General features: G+C 43.9%; 1 protein-coding gene across 5 annotated transcripts; it reads right to left on the bottom strand.

Annotated features, from left to right (window-relative positions):
- Positions 1 to 818: 818 nt before the first annotated feature.
- Positions 819 to 23336, bottom strand: RBM27 (RNA binding motif protein 27). 5 transcript variants are annotated; one of them, XM_065690957.1, is made up of 21 exons: positions 23037 to 23335; positions 20823 to 20941; positions 19902 to 20026; positions 18869 to 18975; positions 18102 to 18295; positions 17068 to 17325; positions 16294 to 16530; positions 15187 to 15321; positions 13023 to 13172; positions 11042 to 11189; positions 10610 to 10763; positions 9717 to 9971; positions 9464 to 9592; positions 8499 to 8621; positions 7914 to 7988; positions 7640 to 7804; positions 7112 to 7216; positions 6819 to 7010; positions 5547 to 5633; positions 4546 to 4656; positions 819 to 3915 (listed from the first exon to the last, which is right to left on the bottom strand). In XM_065690957.1, the coding sequence occupies exons 1-21, from the start codon at positions 23093 to 23095 to the stop codon at positions 3829 to 3831; spliced, it is 3015 nt and encodes a 1004-aa protein (XP_065547029.1). In that variant the 5' UTR covers positions 23096 to 23335; the 3' UTR covers positions 819 to 3828. The 5 variants fall into 5 exon arrangements, with proteins under 5 accessions (XP_065547029.1, XP_065547031.1, XP_065547030.1 ...); XM_065690959.1 differs by lacking the exon at positions 13023 to 13172 and having other exon boundaries at positions 23037 to 23336; XM_065690958.1 differs by lacking the exon at positions 15187 to 15321 and having other exon boundaries at positions 23037 to 23336.
- Between the last annotated feature and the right edge of the window lie 141 nt (positions 23337 to 23477).

The raw sequence follows: 23477 nt of genomic DNA, 5'->3' as shown, positions 1-23477 counted from the left end.
AGCCCCATCCCTGCTGCCCATGGAGCTGTCACACTCACCTCTGAAAGTCCCCTGTGAGGGGGAAGGATTCTGAACTTCAATTACCAGCAAGGAGCAGCGTCCAAGAGCTGCAGGTTTATCATGCAGAGGCTCTCAGCGAGGCAGAGCAACCAGCTCATGCTTTGGAACATTCACACTGCAGGACCACTGAGGGATAAGGGAGATGGCAACAGAAATGGTTATTCACAGAATCATAGAATAGTTTGGGTTGGAAGGGACCTTAAGATCATCTTGTTCCAACCCCCCTGCCTTGGGCAGGGACACCTCACACTAAACCATGGCACCCAAGGCTCTGTTCAACCTGGCCTTGAACACTGCCAGGGATGGAGCATTCACAGCTTCCCCGGCAACCCATTCCAGTGCCTCACCAGCCTCACAGGAAAGAATTTCCTCCCTATACCCAATCGAAAGTTCCTGTCCTTGTAAGATCTCGAGTCTGTTTTCCAAACCCATCCCAGCCCCCCAAGGAGACAGAGAAGGGGAGGGAAGCGGCTTTTAAAAACCAAGGCACGAACAAAGAGCTGGAGTGATGGAAACTACGGGAAAGAGAAGGAAGTGATGGATACTTGCGAAAGAAGCAAACCCCAAGGATAAGGTTAGTAACAATAAATCAGGTTTCAGGTCAATGCACAGAGGGGTTGGAGCTGGCACATCTGCAATTCCATCCCCATGCACCTGCACATACTGCCCAGGCTATTTACTGAACCAACCTCACACAACGCACATTCCACACCCATACCTCCCCCAAAAAAGTGATAACGCTCTTTTGGTGATGGGTGTCAGCTTTTTTGAATGGTTCTGCTGCCCAGTTTATTTAAGTTAGAAGTTTCTTTGTCTTTTCTAAACCTTGAACCATTCCATAGCGTATCTTTATTGCAAAAAGTCAACATGCAGCTTAGAAATTCAGATTGTAATCAATAAAACAAACATTACATATAGGAATTTAAATGTATAAACAGTTAGAAATTCAACAATATCTCCTATGATACTATTACACAAGTTCACAATTTGTAAAAACTATAGTACAAGGTTACTATACACCGAGAGCATCTTTATTCCTTTTCACATGGTTTTGGTAAGAGCAGGGTTCTCAGCCCCTGCAGGCCACTGCTGCCACTGCCTCAGCTACCCCGCTGCTTCCGTTCTTTTTGCTTTGGTTAATGCCACAGTGAAGGGGAGGTAAAACTCTTCCTAACGCCCTCCCTCGGTGCTCATAGCCCAGGCTCAGACCCGTAACACCTAATTCCACATTGCCTGTAAACACTCTGGTTGGTGCACACGAGTTCCCTTCCTGGTCATAACATTTGCCCAAGGTACTCCCTGAAAATACACCTGGATTTCAAGTGTTGCCATAAGACCAAAGCAAGCTGTGCTGCCCCCCCCGCCTCACCAGCAGCCAAAATAACACCCTCCCAACGGTTCAAGAGAGGCTAAAATACAGGGAGCTCCCCAAGCCTCAGCAAACTGAAGGTCACTTCACCAGCAGCCAGGCCCCACTCTGCTGCCCATCACTTACACCCCTCTCACACAACTGCTGCTTCCAGTGCCCAGCCCAAGCTCTGGTACCACTCACTCCAGTGCCTTGGCAATTGGGAATTGCGTTTGGGATGTCACCTGAGGACTGCTGTCAGCCTGCCAGGGAAAACACACAAACCACATGAAGCTCTCAAAGAACGTGCAACTAAAGCTATCCCAACCCTTCCCCTCCTCACCCTTCACATGCAGGGGCCTGTTCCCAGACACAGTGTGTGCCCACTGGGTGCCACTTCCCACCTAAACCATATGAAAAGGAATTCCATTCTACCTGTACCAAAGGCTACTGCAGTTTTAACTACAGCTCCATTCATCCACTGTAATTATCATTTTCCAAATACAAAAATACAACAATTCTTATTGAAATCTATCCGCTGGTAGTTTTAGTACACAAAAAAAAGCAAAGTATTTACAAAATTATACAGTTTAAGAAAAAACTCTGTACAAAAAAATATATAAATCCTTTTGTTCCCTCTATTCCTTTTTAAACTGTCAGGACTCAAACGTTTGCTGCAATGGATTCTTCAAAATATACACTGAGCAAGCCACAGACATTACATTAGAGATGAGGGGAGAACAGCCGGACAGTCTCCTAAGCACGCAGGTTTGGTTTCCCCTTGCTTCTTTGTGTCTCTAATTTAGCCTCAGCAACAGCAGAGAGTCCTAATACACAAAGAGGGAGTTTCGGTGGGAAGAGACAGAATACTGAAAGACAAACTCCCTTCAGGTGACACAGCAACAGGAAGTGGTACAGGTTTGACTCCGGATACACCACAAATCTGGCACAAGGGTGGCAAGAGCAGGGCACTGTGAACCCAAAGGCACGCTCAGCTCCCTCTCACTGCCCACAGTCAGAGCCAGGGCCATTAAAGGTTTTAATGTCTTATCATTCTTCAATTAGGAACTTGCCGGGAATTACCCTGGTAAGGAAGCTGGTTACCCAAGAGGAGAGCACCTCTGCACTGACATCCTGTTTATTTTGTAGAGCAAAGTACATGAAGTACTGAAAAGTGTGAGTAAAAATGGGCAGCCAAGGAAAACGGTGCTGGGTGACACGCTCATGAGCTGCAGAGCCACATCCCAGTGAAGACACGTGGCTCGAGCCTCTGAACTTATCCTCGCCGCTACCACAACACACACCATCCTGGGTGGGTGAGTGTGTGATTATAATGCTACAACAGTAAGGCAACTGAGAATGCAATGGTGCTCATCTCGAACGTGCCAGAACAGAACTCCACTTGGAGATGAATTAATGACCTTCCAAAAGCAGCTCTGAGTTCCTCTGAAGACTCTTCCCTCAAAGGCCTGGTTTGCTGCCAGCTGCTGAGCGGACACTGACATTCTGCTGCTCTTGTTGCTTTGAATGCTTCCTGGATTTGGTTTGAACATCAACAAGCATTTGGTAACAGGGAGAGGAGGAAGAGTTGCCATCGGCTGGGAGGTGGCTGCCAGTTCAGTTAGTATGGAACTCACTACATTCATGCTCACAAATACTGAATGCAGAGAACAGCAACTTCAGCTTGAACCTTACACTGAAACTACAGAAGAAAATCAACAGTGAGAAAATTCATCCAAGTGTCACTGCTGATGCCTTCTCTGAAGCAGAATTTGAAGAAACAGAGTGAACTGGTCAGTGTGATAATACCCTGTTAGATCACTTCTTCCATCTCCTCTCACTAAAAGCAGGACATAGAAACTGTGGCTTTCAAACATACTGAAATATACGATTTATGAATCTAGCCAAAAGTAATTCCTACAGTGTGATTCTGTATGAAATAAAATGCCACCCTTTTTCAATTAGCAAATGAGGCAATTTTTTCTTTCATAACATTTAATGAAAGTTTATCTTTTCCCTAACCCCATAATATTGCTAAATAAAACCTGTAATATTTTTTCAATTATAAACTAACAAATCAATCATGTTATAAAAAACCCAAAGCAAGGTAATACAGGTGACAAGAGGACAAGAAAATACTAGTATCTTCCCCCCTCTTTTTATACTTCTTAAATAGAAAAAAAAAAGAAAATCACCACCCTGGTGAGCTTGATAGTCATGTAAAAAGTTACTGGGCCTTTGGCTAGCTCAGGATCACAGCTCTATATCCGAAATGTTCTATAACAAACTTTGCCCACTTTAAATCCTGTGGTTTGAAAAGAAAGTAAAGCTTTTTTTGCTCATCAAACTTTCTTAAATAAATGTTTAAAAGATGTAGGTTGAACTAGATTTCTAAAATGATATATTTCCAACATCAAGTTTCATCTTCTCCAAGAACGGGATTCATCCTCGTCTTCATCATCGTCATCATCATCTTCGTGCAAAAATAAATCTGAGGTTTCAGTCTCCTAGACAAAGGAAAAATGTACTTTTAAAGAGAGAAGTTCCATTCTGGAACCTAGGAAACGTGTCACCAAACGTAGCACAGCATCAGCTCTGCTTTACATCAAGTTCTGCTCACTGTGTGTCTCACAAAATGCACACCACCACATGCAACAAGCTTTGTGGACAGAACAGGAGCCTCACATAGCAGAAAAGGAAAAGAAGCCTGACTGCAAAAGATGTGAGAATCAATCACCCCACACCCTCTCTGGAACAACAGCTGTCTGTTGAATGCCTTGGCAGAAAAACCCTTGAAAGCTTGAAGTGTTGATAACTACAGGGAAGAACACACATAACTTATCCTACAGCAGAGCACCAACACTGTGAAGTAAAGGGACTAGCAGCCTCTATATAGAGACCACGAGGTTTGCTTTTGCAGTTGACAAATCAACATCCCACCCAGAAAGTATTTTTTTTTCCCTTTTCCCTTTTCTAAAAGGTGGAAGTTACACCTGACTCTTAAAACCAGTCACGTTTCTGCTCTGCAGAAACAGTTTTTATGAAACCTCTTCAGTAAACAGGAAACTGTATCCTACAAGAGCTCTCAGCTGTTAGATTCCCAGAAGAGTGACTGGGTTAGTAACATACTCTCATACCTCTTCCTTAGACTCCTCTTCCTCAATTTCTGTGGACACAGAAGGTACCTTCGGTTTGTACCATGATATCTGTAGCCTTCGGTCTTTGAAGCGGGATCCCTGGTTAGCAGCCTAGGTGTTATTTTAAATGAACAGGTTTTCAGAAAGAGGGTCAAGCACAGAATTTTTAAGATCCTCAACAAAGAGCTAGACCCAGCAAACATCATGTGGACACATCGCTGAAGATTCAAACACATAACCCATAATCATTCACTTCATCTTCCAAGAGTGATCAAGAATAGTTTGGGTTATAAAGCACCTTAAGATCATCTAGTTCCAATCCTCCTGCCATGGGCAGGGGCACCTCACACTAAAGCATGCCATCCAAGGCTCTGTCCAACCTGGCCTTGGAACACTGCTAGGGATGGAGCATTCACAACTTCCCTGGGCAACCTATTCCAGTGCCTCACCACCCTTACAGGAAAGAATTTCTTCCTTATATCCAATCTAAACTTCCCCTGTTTAAGTTTGAACCCGTTACCCCTTGTCCTATCACTACAGTCCCTGATGAAGAGTCCCTCCCCAGCATCCCTATAGGCCCCCTTCATATACTGGAAGGCTGCTATGAGGTATCCACACAGCCTTCTCTTCTCCAGGCTGAACAGCTCCAGCTTACTCAGCCTGTCTTCATATGGGAGGTGCTCCAGCCCCTGATCATCCTCATGGCCATCCTCTGGACTTGTTCCAACAGTTCCATGTCCTTTTTATAATGCAATGTCACTCAAACCTCAGCCTCTAAATAATTTCCTGCACCAGCAAGCTGGAAAGCTGAGCAGAGCTCTGAACAATTACCAGCAAAAGAGCCAGGTTACTATTAAGGCAAATGGGAGGTATCTTCCCCTTCAGTGACACTGTGCTAAGCCTGCTATATTTTACAATACAAAGGCAGACAGAAGTAGTTAAAAATCCTTATTTTAGAACTCTGTGTGTGGGGAAAAAAAAGTACCAATTTTTCTACTTACATTTTCGGCTTCTGAGCGAGACTTAAAAGTCAGAACTACACTTAATGGGGAATCCTCCTCTTGAAGGTCTTCAATATCGCCAAATTTCTACAAGAGAAAATTTTATTAGGAACAGAGTAACATTCTCCTCCAAACTCACCATCACCATGTGCTACAATTGCACTGTACTGAAGCACCACTGAAACCCTGGGTTTTGGACAGAGAAGAAAGAGCCAGAGAAGTCTCAGCTGCAGCAACATTGCAGCATTTGTACCTGTGTTTGTGGAAAAGCTTGGATTTATTCTTATTCTAGTAAGCGGAGCTTAATTGTGCAGGAGGAAAGGAAACACGTATTAATTTATAGCCCAGTTTCACTGAATTTCCCCAGCTAAAGCAGTAGTGGTGGCCTCTACCCTACTAAGCAGTGAGGCTAAAGCAGGGTAACAGCTTCCCTGAGAACAGAGCCTACCCCACTGTGTGGAGAACTGCAGAGCTCCCTGTTCCTGCCCAAACCAGAAACAAATGAGCTTCCAGGTTACCAGCTATCTCTTGAGCCCTGCTGCTGCTCTGTTCCCAGCTTGAAAGGGTGGGACTCCACAAGACCAGTTTTCTGTCACTTGCTTTGCAGAGAGCATCCAGAAACACCAAACTGACTTGATCAAGCTTGGATTTCATGCTGTGTCTATTTATGAAGTATCTCTCCAAGACTTCCATGTGTAAAGTTCATACACATTTCATTCTGGAAAGAGTAACTGAGGGAAATGTAAAACCAGTTTTCCCTTTATGATGTTACCTCTGTTACAATGCTAACACATCTGTTAACTTGGCTCACAAACCAGTGAGCTATGTGCTCTACCATGAGTTTGCTAGCAAACTTAGCTACTTCAAAACTGATGTCCTGTTTAGGACCTCTTGTTTTAAACTACTTAAATGCAGAATGAAGAAAAGTAAGCTATTTAGCTTTGGCTATTGAAGGAATGCATTGGGCAGCTATTGTAAAGCAGCTATAAAAACCATTACAGTTACACCCTTGATAGCTCTTGAAGCTGCGTGTCTATACCCTGTTTGTGAATTTGGCATGAAGTCTTTGATCTGTTTGCACTAACAGAAAGAACAGATTTGCACCTTCAAGGATTTGGACAAGGAACAATTATTTGCAATGTTCTTAGCATGCCTCTCCTCACAAGTAACCACACATCCAGGGTATTGGTTACCTACTTAACCTCAGATTTACAGCTCGGCCACAACTCTCCTCTTCAGGTTTTTCTTTGTTTAATGTGACCTCATACTTACAGAGAAGTGCTGTAACAATTCATCTTTTTCCTCTTCAATGAAGCCTCCAACTGTTAGTGCTTTGGGACGGTGATCCACCACCATATGGTTCAACATCCCCCTTCCCCTGCCACCACGACCCCGTCCTCGTCCTCTTCCTTGGGCTGGCACAGTCTTTCCTCGACCAGCAGGCAAAATGCCTAAGCGGGCAGCCTGATTACAGAAGGCAAATCATGTACACATCCATCCTCACTTTGAAAGGATTTAAAACATTTATATAAACACATTAAAAGCATTAATCCAGACAAACTCACCTCTACTTGTAACTGGTTTAGCTTTTTTCGCAGTTCAGTTGTATCTTCTCCAGAAGAGAGTCTCTTATGGAAGTCCAGCTCTGCATCTAAGAGTTCCTTTTGTGCCTTCGAGAAAAGGTGCAGAAAGAGAAAATGGAAGGGCAAAGCAGAACTGTAATATGCGCTTTTAATGTTTTATTCCATGCCTTTAGCAATACATTTATGTGAAGGATACAGACACATCAGTGCATAATATCCATGCTTTCCTCTTCATTCAGTTGTTTGGATTGCCTCCATGGCCCTCCCCCAGCCCATTTTCTGAAAGAGCCAGAATCCTCTGCTTCAGAACTGGAACAAGCTTGAATGAGCTACAGGAAAAACTAGGTCACCCGAGTTCCTTAAAAACATAGCTTGCTCGTCCATGGTTATCACCCTCAAATTCAAAATACTGCTTGCAGGTGTTTTGACCTAATGTTGCTGCATTTTTACGACACCATATTAGAAATGGTTGCAAGAGACAGGCAGACAAATGTCTTGTGCAATAAATACCTCTGTTTTGGACTTCAGTTTTGATTGTGTAGAAGGTGTAGATGAAGTTTTTAGTTCATCCTTTAACTGAGATATTTTTCCTCCTAGTTCTTTTAAGGTCTTCATTATTTCTGCTCTCTCCTCTGGTTTCATGGCCTTATTTTTCTCCAGCTTGGATATCAACATCTATGTGTTATTAAAAGAGCATGAATATAAAACTCCAGGAAAACCAACACTGAACAGACAGGTATCTACAGAAGCAGGATGTATCTACTAAAAGACATTTCAGACTTACCTTCTGGCATTCAATTTGTTTTTCTAACATCTCCTGCTTCTTTTTCCTCATGTCTTGTTGGAGTTTCATTGCCTCCTAAATGAGAAGGAAATGATTTCAATCGGTGAAAAGCAGTCTAGCATTATATGCACTCACAGACATCGTATTTTCTTCTTCAAGCTATAGAAGTGAAGGCCATAATGAAAACTACTTGTCTGCAAAACGCACAAGTGTACCTGTATTGGGGTTTTTTTCCAGATCAAAGTTGCTAACTTCCTGCTGTGAAGTGCCCTACTAAATTCTTGTCCTCTTCAGATACTTACCCTATATTGTCATTCAAGTGTCTCACACCTGAAGAGAAATGCCAAAGAAAACCCAGAAAATCCCCCATGACCAAGTGTCTTAAGTAAGACACCCCAGAAGGAACACTCCTTTACCCATGATTAATCTCAGTACACTTGTGAGATAGCCCAGTAACAGTGACAAAGCCTACACTAGATTATGAAGCTACACAGTGATATTTGAGGTGTAAGTTGCCTATCAAACCTTTCTTTGTAATGGTCTTTGATCGTAATACTGTCTGTCAGGCAGTGAACAGTAAAGTACCTGCTTTTTTTTAAGGGCTTCTTGCACATCATGAGGTTTAGACCCTGCACCAGGCTTCAGAGATGTCTTTAAGTTTGAAGTACTGTAAACCATTTTTGAGTGACTTGTTGAAGTAGGAAATGCCTGAAATAGCAAAATCACACATAGAGAAATATGTAATAGCTTAAAACAAATGTGATACACCATCAATGGATTCTGGAGGAACGTGTTCAGTGAAACACAAACTTCCAGATTTGTGCTGTGAGACAGGAAGACCAAGGCAATTGAAACACACAAACATATGAGTCTAACAGTCAGCTTGCTTGTAAGCAAATCAGCTTAAATGCTTGTGTTAAAGATATTTCTGCATACGATACTTTATTTCCTTCCTCATCCAGAGCTCCCTCTGTATTCTGATACCACTAGGAAGACCACCAAAGCTGATCTTCTGCTTCTGCATAATATTCAGCTTGGCTGTCATAATCTAACATCACGCTTTCTGATCAAATAAGGCAGCAGAAGTCACCTGCATAATGCCTTTCTTAAAAGAAGGACATGCTGCACTGTGGCATCAATGTGAACCGAACCATATCAGCTTGAACTCTATGCAGAAGTATTCTATAAGCTTCCAGAACAACTGTTCAAGCACAGCCTAAGCTCAAAGCTCACTGGGAAAGCAATTAGATTCACCAACACAATGCTGGCATCATGTACAGGCTGTCAAATTTGTTTACTATGAAGCACTGCCAAAAATAATTGGTGCTACTTAAAATGCTGATTCTGTTGCTGATGTCATTGTCCCTGTTTTATATAAACAGCTAAGGAAACCAGGAAGAAGTGACTGATCATGGCTGGATGGAACATTAGCGAGAAGAAACAAAACCAACAGGGAACAATTTGAAAGTTCTATTTGCCAATTCCTTCTTAGGCTAAGGGGCCAAAGCTTTAACTGAACATATGAAGATGGTCGACCTCCACAGACATACCTGAGAATCCTCCACCACAGCCCCGGCCTGGCTCAACTCAGGCTGGTTTCCACCTGCTGCTCCAAGGCGACGTTTCACTGGGACTTTATTAAGGACATAGGCACCGGATGCCAGTGGCTTATTCATCACCTGTGGGTGTATCAACAGATATTAAAACATTAAAGATCATATACTCTGCTTGTTTGACATACCAGCTATTTAAGAGCACTGACAGCCTTCACTGCTCAGCTGGTGGTGTGGGGCAGCACAGTACCTTTGACAGGTTGCTGTGCATTGTTACAGCGGGAGCTGGGGTCAGGGCTTGCTGCTGAAGGTGAAGCTGCTGATGAAGAGGCTGTGGGGGTGTCTGCTGCTGCTGCTGCGGTGGCTGCTGCTCACTTTCTCTGTGCCACAGGACCCTTATAAAGCGATTGTTCAGAACTGCCTCTGTGCTGGAGATTGCCTTCCTAGCCTCATCGTTAGTCAAGTACTGAATGAGAGCAGCTTCGGGATCGTTCTGGAAAGCAACCTAAATCAGAAGTTCATTAGAATGTGTTACTTCTCAAGGAATAAAACAGGTAGCAAACCAATCTACAGATGGTTTGCAACAATGAGTGGGATACCCAATGATATTAACAGCTCAAAATACAGGTAAAACATTCTATGTAACTAAGCCAAGCACCTTTTGACAAATGTCACATGTACTTGAGGCACAACCTATATGCAGTAAAATAAGCACTTGTATAGTGCCACTGCCCTTCCTACAGTGCAGGGCACAGCACTGAACTGGGCAGTTTTAGGATGCCAAATGGAAATAAACTGAAGCACGTAAAGACTCGCCTGTGGCATCTTTGTCAAAATCATGACTATGACTTGCACAGGGCTATCAAACAGAGAGAAATTGCTATAAGATCTCTCAAAAACTGCACATAAGTTGCTCAAAAGCCTGATTTAGATTCTATTAAACCTGTAAGCCTTTAAAATTTTGTAAGGCCTCTTGAAGGCAGGAGCAAACATACTGTTACAGAAAAAAGGGTCTCTCTGAACTGATGACCTACTCTCCCAGCCAGCCTCCATCAAGACTTCTCAAGGAACGTAGTTCAGCTGCAGTACTCAAGAAGGCTTCAGAGCAAATCCCACACACAGGTATAAACCCCAACTTTTTACCTGGATGTTTACAATCGTTCCGAACTTGCTGAAGTGCTCGTTGAGCTGTGTGATGTTGTTCAGCTCCGGGGGAATCTTCCGAACTTCCAGTTTTGTGTTTGTATACTGATTCTTCTTCAAAAACCCTGGCTTGGTCTGGTTGTTATTTGCTTGCCTGGAGAAAACAAGAACAAGACAGTCACTTAGGCACTGAGGCAGGGCAGCAAGTGTTAATGCACATTTAACTCTTCTCTCATTAAAAGTATATGCTCTAGACATTAAAAAAAGAGAGCTCCTCCCACCACCAAATACTTGTGATGCTCCATGTGATGGGGACACAGATTTTCTGACCCAACCAGCTCAAGTTACAAGGACCAGTGAATCCTGGCGGTTCACAGCACTGACAGCAATGAAGTGCATTTCAGTTAGCCAAGTGCAGTTGTCACTTCTTACTTTCCCAGCCATGGCTTCTTCAAGGGTGGACATTCCAGGCTACTTGGAGATCTCTTCCTGCTGTCTGGTTCAAGGACAACTCTAGTTACGTTGCTGCTGTTATTTGTAATGGGGATGGGAGGTTCAGTCTGGATGATGATATTGGCAGCTGGAGGAAAGGAAAGGCCTGTGTTATTTACCAGACATCAATGGAGACAGACAAGCTTTCACTTACACAGCAGAACAGGATTGAGTTTAAAACCATAAAAATTAGGATAACTTTATCAAGTTGGTCAGTTTTGTTTATGAAGTTACTTCAGAAACCCCTTGCTAGCTTAACAACTTGAGGAAAACATTTAGTCTAGCCAGCAGAGATGAGATTTGATCTTTACTGATATTTAAGCTTAGTATTAGCTTGAAGAAACAAAGCTAAACCTCCATCTTTGAGGTACTGAAAGTTCACATTCTGCAGGAAAAGGGGAAAATAAAAAGGCAGAGCATCAAGGCTGGGTTCCCAGACTTCAGGTCAGAGCTTTGCAATGTGGCACTTGCTGAAGAGCCAACTTTCACTCTATACCCTTGACAGTGATAAAAGCAACCAAGAACCCTTTCCTCTCATGGCTGTCTACCCCCCTGTTATCCTCCATCCAGTTTTCAGGAACAAGCTGCTAATCAAGCACAACTATGGCATGAAATTTGCTCTCCGAGACATTAAAGTTCGAACCAACTTCTGCAAGCCCAAAGCTAAAGCACTGGATCACAATTTGCCAAGTATTTATTTACAACCTTTTTAAGATTATCCTATTGCTGTTAGTGTCCTGTCTATACCAGATACTGAACTCCTAAAAAGTAGTCTGAATTATAAGTAAATTTTCTGTGGCTTTTATACATCGCAGAACTCGGCTGCTTACACTAGTGAGAACAAAGACTGCGTGTTTCAGGGCAGAGCATCAATCTTTCTTCGGGGATGATTATAGTAAACCCTTCACACACATAACAGAGGCAGTGAAACAGGCCTTTGGAAGCATCACTGCTGAGCACTCGCCCATGCCTCACAGCTGCAATGGGTTCTGAGACAGAATCTGAGGCCAGCAGTAAAACCAGACCCTGCCCTTATGATGTTCACTAAGATGCACACAGCAAGAGCAATTTCTGCAACAGTATTTAACCATATTCTTTCCAGGATGAGTCACTGGAAGGAAATACTGAAAACAAGTGTCTATCTTATCTAAGGAGCAAGAAACATGGAAGTGTAATAGTAAACACTGACATTTAACATCTTTTCTTTTGAGGATCAGGGCAGGGAGAGCAGGAGGGAATGAGAAAGTTACACTAACAAAGTAAACATTTCCTCAAAGAGCCTTGACCTGTTTTCTCCCCTGGGAAGATATTGTGAGCATGTCACCACTGAGAGACAACATCCACATCCATCTGGTTAAGGATTCAGAATCACTTAAATGCTGACTGGGATTCCCTCAGGCTAGGAGGAATGGCACCTGCAATGCCCGCTAGAGAGAGTGTCTGTCTGGCAGGGCCAGCCCACCAAGTGCAAACCCATGTCATGACAGCTCCCCTTGGCACTAACACCCCAACAGCTGGGTAACTATTGCAGATCCTCACCTCTGTGCCCCAGATTCTAAACACACCCTTGGCAAACCAAAGCAGTTTTAAGACCATACTGCTTAAAGCCACCTTTCTGCACCACTTTTATTTCTAGAAGCACTCAGCATCTGAAAAGTGCCTCCACAGGCTAAAGAGGAATAAACCCAACCAACAAGCCCCTCATAACATTCCCAAGCAAGTGGTTATTTTTAATCAAAAAGGCTGCTTTGACTATAATGTAGTTGTATTAGCATTTAAAAAAAATGTAGAGATGTATGAAAATCACTTTGAAATACTACATCAGTGAGAAAAACTACTGCTTTAGCCTGAAAAAGGACAAAATAGGTGTTGACAGTCTTGGACAAAAATAGCAACAGCAATGACTAGAAACCCTTCCTACCTCTTGGATTTGTATCCATCTCCCCAGATGTTAGGCCAATTAGATTTGGACGTTGCGTTTGTGCTCTTGTAAAGAACTGTCGGTACTGAGATCTACCAGCACTGGTAATACTAGGAGCTTCGGGGTTATAGCCATCTGGCTCATATGTATCTATAAAAAAAGGAGAGAAATGAAAGGATTTTTTTTTTTTTTCCACGAGTTTAGGACTCAGGGTTAATTTTCCGTTAAGGAAATGCATGGATGTGCAAGTTGTTTTTGGATGAAGAGATGAGAGAAAGAGGACGTGCAGCCAGTGTTTAGCCATTTAAACCCCTCAACTGAGCTTTACACCCAAGTCTATTTGGGCACATTCACTTCTGGTTTTTAACCTGAGTACTGCTGATGAGCTGCCTGAAAATGGAATGAGAAATGTACGTCAACCTTCAAGACATCTGACTGCGCTACAAGGGGAGCAACAGAAGATTCAGTCTGAGCATTTACTCTGTAGGACCTAAGATGCACAGAGATTTTCTGTCTTTGCTGCCCAACACCTTAGTTTGCTTCTGAAAAGGATTTCTGGAGAAAAACATACTTAATCAAAGAAAGCTGAGAAATCAGGTGATTTGACCAATACTTACCAATCAGTTCTTAGTTTATGTAGAGTGACATCAGGTGCCTACCTCTAGTAAGGTACTAATAACTATTTTGATTAAAAGGGATTATCAGGAGAAGACAAGATGACAGAACTGACCCATATCATTCCCCCAGCACAAGGTCCAATTAAAGGATGATGCATTTTTCCAACCATAAAAAGGAAAAGCCATAAAAAAACTAGAAAGAATGAAGTCTGTGAAAAGCTTCCACAGAAACACAGTACCTCCTGGAACAGAAATTAATGCCTGCACAAAGTGGTTTGGCAGACTTGGGGCACTCAGAGTTTCAGCTCCTTACTCCACAGAAACAATGAAGATTCTACAATGCAAAACAGCTGCCCAGAACTGCAATATGGATGTTTTACACTTTAGTTTCAGACTCTGCCAAGAACTTTCATTAACCTTGCACAATCTGAACCACAAGTTTCTCCTCCATGGCTTGCCAGATTGATTGTAAGAGGCAACCAGCAGCTGTTACCATAGCAGTCCAAGAACAGGACATGAGAGCCTCCACAGATGTTCTGGAGAACAGAAGTGAGTAACACAACCAAAGTCAGTGATGCCCTGCCAGCTCAGACAGACAGAATCCCCCATGGGAAGTTCTGAAGCTGAAAGAATCAGCTGGTAGATCTAAATGCCTGCCAGCATTTGGAGGCCATTGGCCAGATTATCTAACAAGATACCTGAGCGACCGAGAGCACGGAAGTCATGAAGGGAATGACATGGATCATGAACTAGAGCCCTCCTTTGACTACAGAATGTTTACATATATATATACATATACTTAAAGAAAACCCATAGATGGGAATATTATAAACCACTGAGATTTAATTATCTTATTTCGCTCATGTAAATGCCATTACTTCTTTCATTATCAAGAAATGTAAGATTGTTGGATTTAAATGGAGCAATCTGGGACTCTCTGGGTGTTTTACTATTTCTCCTCATAAGCCTCCACTTTTGAAAACCTGAGCTCTGTTAAGGAAGAGAGACATCATGGACACATCCACCAAGAGCCATCTTTATTTTCCTTTAAAGTTAGAAAGCTAGAACTGAGTTGATTGTGGAAAAAAAAAAAAAAAGACAGGAAGACACCACTAGTGTATATGATGACTGTAGACTATTGTGATACACAGATGGAAGAAACCAACCTACACCCCTCATTTGTAGTAGCCCAAACTGGATAGGAATAAAAACCAAATTAAATGGTAACTATAGGTTTGCAGATCCCTGTTTGCCTACTGATGGTCTACTAAACAGCTTGAAGATGAAGGGATCCCTTTCTTATTCAATGGCCTTACTGCTTTGAGCATATGACACCCAAAGGGAGCTCCTCACACAGCAGCAGGATACTGCTGCTACTTCACAGGGTAACAGCAGATGATGGGCTGTGCACAAGGAAAGCCATCAGACTTCCTTTTAGATTTGTATGTACTGGAGGAAGACAGAGATAATCATTTCCAATCACACATGAACAGAGGAATTTCAAACTGTGTATCTCAGGCAGAAGGTAAAGAAAGGTATGTGCTTACGTTCTGATACTGTGTACAGCAGGTTCTGGGGTAAGGGAGGAGGTAGCCTTGGTCCTACAGGCGCAAGGCTGGGCACTGCACTTGTCCCAGGCTGGTCACGGTTATTTATCAGACTTGACTGTGTTAAAGGTGGTCCTACAATGACACCACAGAACATATCACTGAGACCTGGAACTCCACACAAAGTGTGCAAACAATTCAACACAATTTGCCGGTGCCTTGGAGAATCAGGGCTTGCTCAGAGCAGGAGATCACAACAGCGACATTTAGAGTAGAGTTCTAAACCAAGAACTATGGGCAAAAAGCATTCACAGACACAGAATTTATCTGGCTGGTTTTGCTTTGCTTCCACTGTACACACATTCCTTATTACATGGCCCCAAAAGTGAGCTACATTATAGAACCCACCAAGACACAACTACAACCAGACAGCACTACCAGTTCACTCCATAGCCAGCCAAGTCCATCCACTGAAAGGTTCCTCAAAGTTTAGGATCAATCCTGTACAAAATGATGTCACATCCTATAGCTGCTGCTGCTATTTGACACAACTATCACAGTCTGCACTGAGCTGCTGGAGTAGAGAGTACTGAAACAGGGTAACCACATATCTGATATTGTATTTCTTCATAGAATTTACATTATAAGATGCAGTAAGATAATAAAAAAAAGGCTGAACAATTTAGAGGTCACTGCTGAGATAAAATAGATCTTGGATGTATCAATTAAATACTGCTGTTTAATAGCAGAAAATATAGCACAAACAGATTTATAAGAACTTTTAGGAGATTAAATCTCAAAGTCTTTGCATTAGGAAATAAAACCTAGTAATCTGACTGTCAGTGAGCAATCCAAACACCACCAATCTTATGGGATAATGGGAAAGATATCCCCCTCCACTTCCTGCCAATGCATCTAATTCAATTGGAGTGCTGGGAATGTTATGTTTTACAAGCTGTTTTTTCAGGATTATTTTGGAAGTAATTTGAATAGCACATGGCCAGCAAAGAAACCTGAACTCATTACTTCAAATACACACAGATCTTCTAAGAAGAGCCATCATTCTAACTTAGTGACAAAGAAACATGGAGCAATGTTGTGACTTACTTGGAACAGGAAGTACAACAGGAGGAGGTGCCTGTGGATGAGTTTGTGGAATTGGCAACCTCATATTACGAGGTAGACCTGGCAAAGGAGGCAGAAGCATCCCAGGAGGAGGAGGAGGAAGCCCAGGAGGTGGTGGAGGAAAAGGAATCATACTTGGCAAGGAAACTTCATCTACTACTAAAGGATCATTCCCATGATCAAACTGGCAAAGATCACCAAGTACACAAAATCCTCGCTCTGCAGAACAGGACGTTTGAGAGAAGAAAATAAAATTAGTTGTAAGCAATTTGCAGCATCTCAGGTTTTGCTGGAATTTCTTACTGAAGAAAACATGCAGTCTTCCAGCATCACATCAGCAGATGAGGTTTCAAAAGAACTCAAATCCAAATAATCTTCCATAAAGCAGACAGACACACATGCATCCGTCATAAAAGCTGTGGAGAAAACAAGTCAGAAGTTCTGCCTGTTTTTCATTAAACACATTTTCTGCAATCTTTACCAGAACTGCAGGGGCTGAACTATTTGCCAATCATGTACAGAATTGTGAACAAACTCCGTATGTTCTTATCTAGCAACTGTCAGTTGTAAGTAAACTGCTTCCAGTAAGGCTAGTTATTTCCTCAGTACAATACAAGCTGTATATGGCATCTTTTACACACAAGCTATATGCCACATGCTACAGCATTCTCATTTGCTGCCTACATTTAGTAAATACCTAAAAAGATAGCCACAGAATAATTGAAATAAGGTATGAAACAGAAAACTAAGAGTTACCATCATAATCTTGGCATCTTCTTTTAGGAGGAGGGTTTCTGCCAAAGGGGCTGGGATTGCTGTGATTGTTATAGTAATTTGACCAGCTCTCTGTTGTGTTTTCCAGATGGTGTGCAGGTGCAATTACAGTAACAGCACTGGGAATAGACTGCGCAGAGGAATACTGTTCACTAGATATACTGGGAGACACAGACACTGGATTATAGGAGCTTTCAGCATCACTTTTTTCAGACTTGAATTTCAATCTCTCTCGGTGCTCTGTTAAAAAAAAAACAAACAAACAAAAACCAAAAGTAAAATTCTTCATCCTTTGTTTCTACATCAGAGCCTTGAGAGGATGACACTACACAACAGGGCAAGCACTTCCGTACATAGTCAGTTTTACCCATGGAATAAGAACTAAATATAAGGCAACCAGGGTTTTAACTTTAGAAATCTATGTTTTTATTTTGCAAAACGCACACTCACAGTCCTTACTCCATCCTGGATGACAGCTTTCTCCTCTAAAGCAGAAATAGAGAGGGGAAAAGCCCAAAACAACAAATCTACTCCCTGTCCTTAACTAACACAGTCCCAACATGCATGGAAATCTGTTGCGGTCTGCGCCCCTGGTTTTTCCACCAGGCTTGAGCTAGCCCTAGAAGAAGAATGGATCACACAGTAACTCCCTTCAATTACAAAGAAACCTTCTCCAAAACCACACAGTAACAAAGAGGGTGACATTGTTTTTTCAAGAAGATCAATCTTGGGGAGAGTGGGGGGGAAACAAATAAGAGATTTGTCAATATCCAGAGCACACAAAGATCATCCACTAGTATGCTCTGGCATACACCTGTGGATAAATTAAAGGGTAGCAAAGAAGAAAACAACCCTGTTAATTGTTGTGCTCCAAAGAACACCATCTTCATTAATCATTTCAGGAACACAAAGCTCTGGAAATTTGCTCCACCTACAGCCTCCTAGACCATACAGCACGTAGGAGTCACCTACACCAACAGCAGATGCTCTCCTAAAGCAGCGCCTTGGGTACTCACCAGCACTTCTGCTTCCATCATGGTCTTTGCTTCTGCCCCTACTGCGGCTACGACTTCGGCTTAGCCCTCTGCTTTTACTGCGACTTTTACTCCTGCCACGTCGCCAGCTTGACTTGTCTCTGTACAAATCACTCCTGTCGTAGTATCTGTCATAGTCCCTCCATTTCCCATCATCTCTCTTTTTTTCTCTGCTTCTAAAAGAGACAGAGGTAGAGCATATTTACAAAAACAGAAACCAAATTCTCAATTACAGTTTTCAATTGCAATCAGTCAAGCTACTGTTCATCCCTCCCACCCAACCTGGGTGGCGAAACATTTGATTCAGACTTTACAGAAAATTACACAGAAAAGCACAGAATCTCAGAGTAGAGAAGGTTCTACTAACTCTCAAAAACAAGCAAAGGGAAGACTAAGAAGAATCAGAAAAGTGAGAAAGTTAGATGACCAAAACAGAACATGTTTTAAGTGATGCTGACACTGTGTTAACAACCCCCTTCCACTGCTTTTCATGTATATAAAAAGGGAATGAATAGAACTGGTGACATTCCAAGGTATTAATACTTAAAAAATACTATAATTTCTTCAAAAGAGACCAGCTCCTAGTGAAGAGCTCTCATGCACCTTATCAGGATCCACTGCAGAGAGAGAACAGTAAGGAGGAAATCACTGTTATAATGAAAAAATGACTACCTATGTGGTAAACCCCCTCAGTTCAAGATTGCCAGCAAATACAGAAGAATATTTTCATATTCTAGTTCAAAACTAACCTGTGCTCACTGGAACCTGCACGGCTTCTCTGCGGGCTGGAATACTTCTTTTTCCTGCTTTCCCGCTCTTCTTCAACTGACTCTTGGTGATTCTGTTTATGAGACAGCTGCCAATAAAGGAAGAAAAAAAGAAAATTACCCCAAGATTTAGTTCAAGTTACAGTCTGCATCCCAAATACCCATTTAGAGCATTTGTCAGAAAAACACACTCCCTGTGGTCCATTTACAGAGAGCAACAGTTTTGCTCCCGACACTGCATGACACAAGCATCTCTTATGAGGGGAAAGGACCTGAATTTCATATACATTGATGTCATTTGCATCTTTCCAGCAGTAACTGAAACACAGATTCAGCCTAAAGTATCTCTACAGACTGTGATCAGAATATAGAGAGATAAAGTTTACTTTTATAGCAATTTTTTCTCCAACTCTCTCTCAAAGCTGGTACGTAAGGATGCTACAAACACAGAGAACAGATCTCTTCCCTTGGAAAATCACCAACTTAGAAGAAAAAACCATCTTCGACAGGTGATACCAGAGGATCCACAATATACAAAGAGCTCGAGACCACTGTGAAAACAGCACTCTGTTTTTCTGAAAACTTAACTGATCTCAATTTTACCAATAAAACTTGAAAACAAGATAAAAGAAAGAACTGTTGGCAAACAAATACTGCCTCACTTTTAAAAGGAATTATCCCTCATTACAAAGGCCACCATATTTCACTGATTTTAAGGACTACAGGAAACATTTCGGAGTGGTTTTGTTTCTTCCCCCTCTCTTAAAGCCTTCCAAACCCTTATCAGCTCCTACTGCCAGGGACCTCCGGACAGGATTGCTATTAACCTAGATCAAAAGTAGGCTCTACAGAGGGATCCTGAGTGGTGTTCTCTGAACAGTCATCTTCATTTTCCTTCATATGCACAGGCAGCAAAGGTCATTAATCACAATAAAGTGGATTTTTCTTTCACATTTTGCCTCACAAATGGCTAATTTGAAAATTAGATGCAAGAAGACAACAAAAAAGAAGTTACCTCCTCCTTGGCTTCTTCTTTGTCCTGACCCGAAGGCTTTGCATCCGCCTTCGGGGGTTCAAGTGAAGGAAGGTAACTCTTTGTGTACAGGCTTTCAAACAGTTTATCTACAAACCCTGAGGTTTCTGAGGACACAGAACACAAGACAAGACTGTTACATATTGATTTAGGGCCACTGTTAGATTTATCAGAGGAGTCCCTGAAAAATCAGTCATCCAGGTGGACTGCTCAGAGCAGAACCTTACACTGATGAATATTAGCTACATTCAGGGAGCTGGAATGACATTTATGGAACTTTGTTGTTTATTTAGACAAAGAAATCCATCAGGTATAGCAAAGACAGAAACAGACTTTTCCTTCAATCCCGTTTACAACTTGGAAATCTTCTAAGGGGCAAGTGTGATTTAAAACTTACGATCAAGGAGTAAGTCCACAGTTACTCCATTAACTATAGAAAGCTGCTGCTTCCAACAATTTTTACCAGAATAAATCACTCCCAGAGGACTAATCATCAGTCCAGCATCAGATCACAAACAAAAGCACAAGAACTTCCCCAGTGAGTGTCAGAATTTCAAGTGTTTAAAACCTTGAATCTGAACCAGATTGCTATGAGACGCTCACCAGAAGCCTGAAAAATTTTATGGACCAGGTCTCATAAGTTACCAAACCTCTGGCAGCATGACTTGAATGACTTGGAGATTTCCTCCCAGCCACCATGAGCCAGTCCAAGCTGCACACCTGCCTCTGGAGATTATTATTTGTTTTAAATCCCAAGATCTTTATTCCTTCACACACTGCAAGAAACATCAGACTCACAGATAAGAAGTATTTTGAAGGCAACAACGGCGGGGCATCATCATCCTCCCTCCTCCCACCAGTGGAATGAAACCCACCGAGCAGCCGAAGCAGAGAGCATGGTACCTTTTTGCAGAAAGACATCCAGCTGATCAGCACAGAAGGCTTTCAGCTCTTTCTCTGGCTTGTCCTTCTTCACTAATGCCACAACATAGTTGGCTAAAGCCGAGGGGTCTGCATCACATCTATGGAGAGAAAGAAGGGTTCTGGGCTCGGCTCAGTGTGCCGAAACCTGCATTGGACAAGAGCCACCAAAGACCTGGCAACAAAGACCTGCTTTCTGACCCCAACACTGCCCCGACTTGCCAGCAGAGCTGTTTTCACTTACAGCACAGTACTTTTGTTGCCCTGTGACCACCCCGCTCCCTCCCACCCCTCACCATGTCCCACTGCATTGCTCCTGTTTGAGCTTTGCTTAGGATGAAAAACCTCTTTTCTTCACAGAGATCCAGTTCTGGGGCAGCTGAGCAGATGCCACTGCTTCTCAGCTTTCCCTGAGCACAACTACCAACCAGTACAGCATTATGGAAACAGCAGAGCAAACATTGGGAAAGCCAACTGCACAGCCACTGTGAAGTGTTAAAGTGGTTTTAAAGCCTTAAATCACCATGAAAAGTAGTTCAGAAAGACAGATGCAAAAGCACAATTCAAATATGCACAGATATATTCTGTATGGCTTCAGTTACTGGGCCTGGGATTTTCCTTCCCTAAGGACTATTTCCACACCTAAAACTTTTGCAATAATCCTTTAATGCGGGTAAAGTGTCTGTGAGGGTTCAATTATTAACAGAGATGCAGGACCCAAGCCCTTCTTTAGCTTCACAAAGGCCAAAAAGAGCCAGCTCTGAGCAGCCATGCTCTGCGACTGATCCTCACACTGGATACTGATCATCCACTACCAGAAACCCCCTCAAAGTACAAACTAGACTAACAAATGGTTCAGCAGTAGCTCCTCGTTTTGCCTCTCAGAGGAGGCAAGCTCTCAGTGGGTAGGGAGGAACCTAAACTGATGATTTAAAGATTTATATTTATTCTTTAGGATTAACTTTAAAATTATGGGGATTATGTACTTCCTAAGAACATTAACTATGGAAATCAAAGGAAATAGTATAAAGTCTATAGACCTCAAAATGACCTCAAGGGAAAATACAAATATCCAGACACCCATCAAAGCACAGGAACATGCAGATGACAACTGCTTAGAGACCAAGCCCTCCCTGAACAGGCAGGCAAGCAGCTCCACTCCAAACTACCTTGCTGCTGGTTCCAGCACCTGATGAGAGCTGGGTTAAATGCGGCAATTAACAACAAAGAAACCACAACTGTACAGAATTTACAATTCTTACACACACTCTCCCAAAGAGAAATAAACCGTGTGGAACTCTGGAATACATTTCGTGGTAGCGCCTGCATGCAGCTGACTATAAACCTATTTAAAATAAAGGAAATGATCCATCCGTATTAGCTTCCCTTACGGAGGCACTGTGAGGTCTGTAGGTGTTACCATAAGGTCTCTCTGCCCCTCCAGGTTCATGCACTTTTCTGTTTTCCCTCCCCAGTCCACGGCTGTCAGGACCCAGGAGCCCCCGTCTCCAGCTCTAGCGCTGACACCACGGGGGCACGCGGCAGAGCCTGGCTGAACGTGGGGGAAGGAGCAAGAGTTACACCCCGGTCCGACGGGCTTCAGAGGGCTCGGAGCAAGTACCAAAGGGAACCGCTATCGCAATGAAAGGAGCCGGACAACCGTGCGGGATTCCCAAAGGCCTTCTGCTTGACGGCTGCAGCCGAGCAGTTCTAGGGCCTATTTAAATACAAACGGAGAAGCGCCCGTGGAAACACCGGTGAACCGCGCGCTACAAACGCGCGTCCCGCCCCCCAGCCGGGCCCGGTGTCACCCGCGGAGCTGGCACTGCGGGGACCTTCCCGCTGGACAGGGCAGCCAGCGCCGCGGCACTGCTTTCCCCGGCCCCACAGCCGGGCCCAGGGCTGGCCCGCGGACGGTACCGGCCCTCGCGGCCCGGGCCCGCGGCGGCTCCCGGAGGCCGAGGCGCGGGACGCAAGGCCGCGCTCAGCGCGCCGGCCCCGCTAAAGCCCAGCTCCCGGCCGGGCCCTCTGAACCGGGCTCCCCGCTAGACTCGGAGCGGGCCGGCCGGGCCCGGGGCAGCCCGAGCTGGGCCAGGGCCCGGTGCCGCACGCAGCCCCGTCCCGCGGGGCCCGGCGCAGGGGAGCACCGCCCGCCGCCCCGCTCCCGGCGCCGCGGCCCTGCCAGCCCGCACTCACATGGGCTCCAGCAGCTTGGCCAGCCAGGACTTGAGCGCGTCCACGTTGTCAATGATCATGGTGCCGCCTGCGCCCGGCCCGCGCTACACCGCCGCCATGGCCGGCCCCTGCCCCGCCGCGGCCTGCTACAGGAACTAACCGCCACCCCGCAACGCAGCCTGCTAGGCACGGCCGGGGCGGGACCAGAGCGCCGCGCACCAATCAAACCGCGGCGTTCGTACACGCGAGCCAATAGCAGCCGTGAAAGGGCCTGTCCCGAAGGTCAGCGGTGAACCAGCAGGCTGCGCTGAGCGAGGGCATGAGCCCTGCTACGACATCTTTGCGGTGCTCTTAAAGGGGCAGCACGCCTCTGCGCGAGGGACGACGGAGTGAGTGCGCCCCCGAGCGGCCCGGCGGGAGCTCTGCGGCGCAGGGCTGGGGCCGCCGTGTTTGTCCCGGACC

The sequence above is a fragment of the Lathamus discolor genome, chromosome 10, assembly GCF_037157495.1.
Source record: "Lathamus discolor isolate bLatDis1 chromosome 10, bLatDis1.hap1, whole genome shotgun sequence".
NCBI lineage: Eukaryota > Metazoa > Chordata > Aves > Psittaciformes > Psittacidae > Lathamus > Lathamus discolor.
This window is presented reverse-complemented; position numbering and strand designations above follow the sequence as displayed.

Bases quoted from the DNA above. Each gene is read 5' to 3' on its own strand.
- RBM27 (XM_065690957.1), bottom strand. From the start codon at position 23,095: ATGATCATTGACAACGTGGACGCGCTCAAGTCCTGGCTGGCCAAGCTG. The intron at 11,190-13,022 runs GTAGGAAGGGTT...CCTTTCCTCCAG, and splicing joins GATGGATACAAATCCAAGAG to CTGCCAATATCATCATCCAG. The intron at 9,593-9,716 runs GTACTGTGCTGC...ATACACCCACAG, and splicing joins TGCACAGCAACCTGTCAAAG to GTGATGAATAAGCCACTGGC.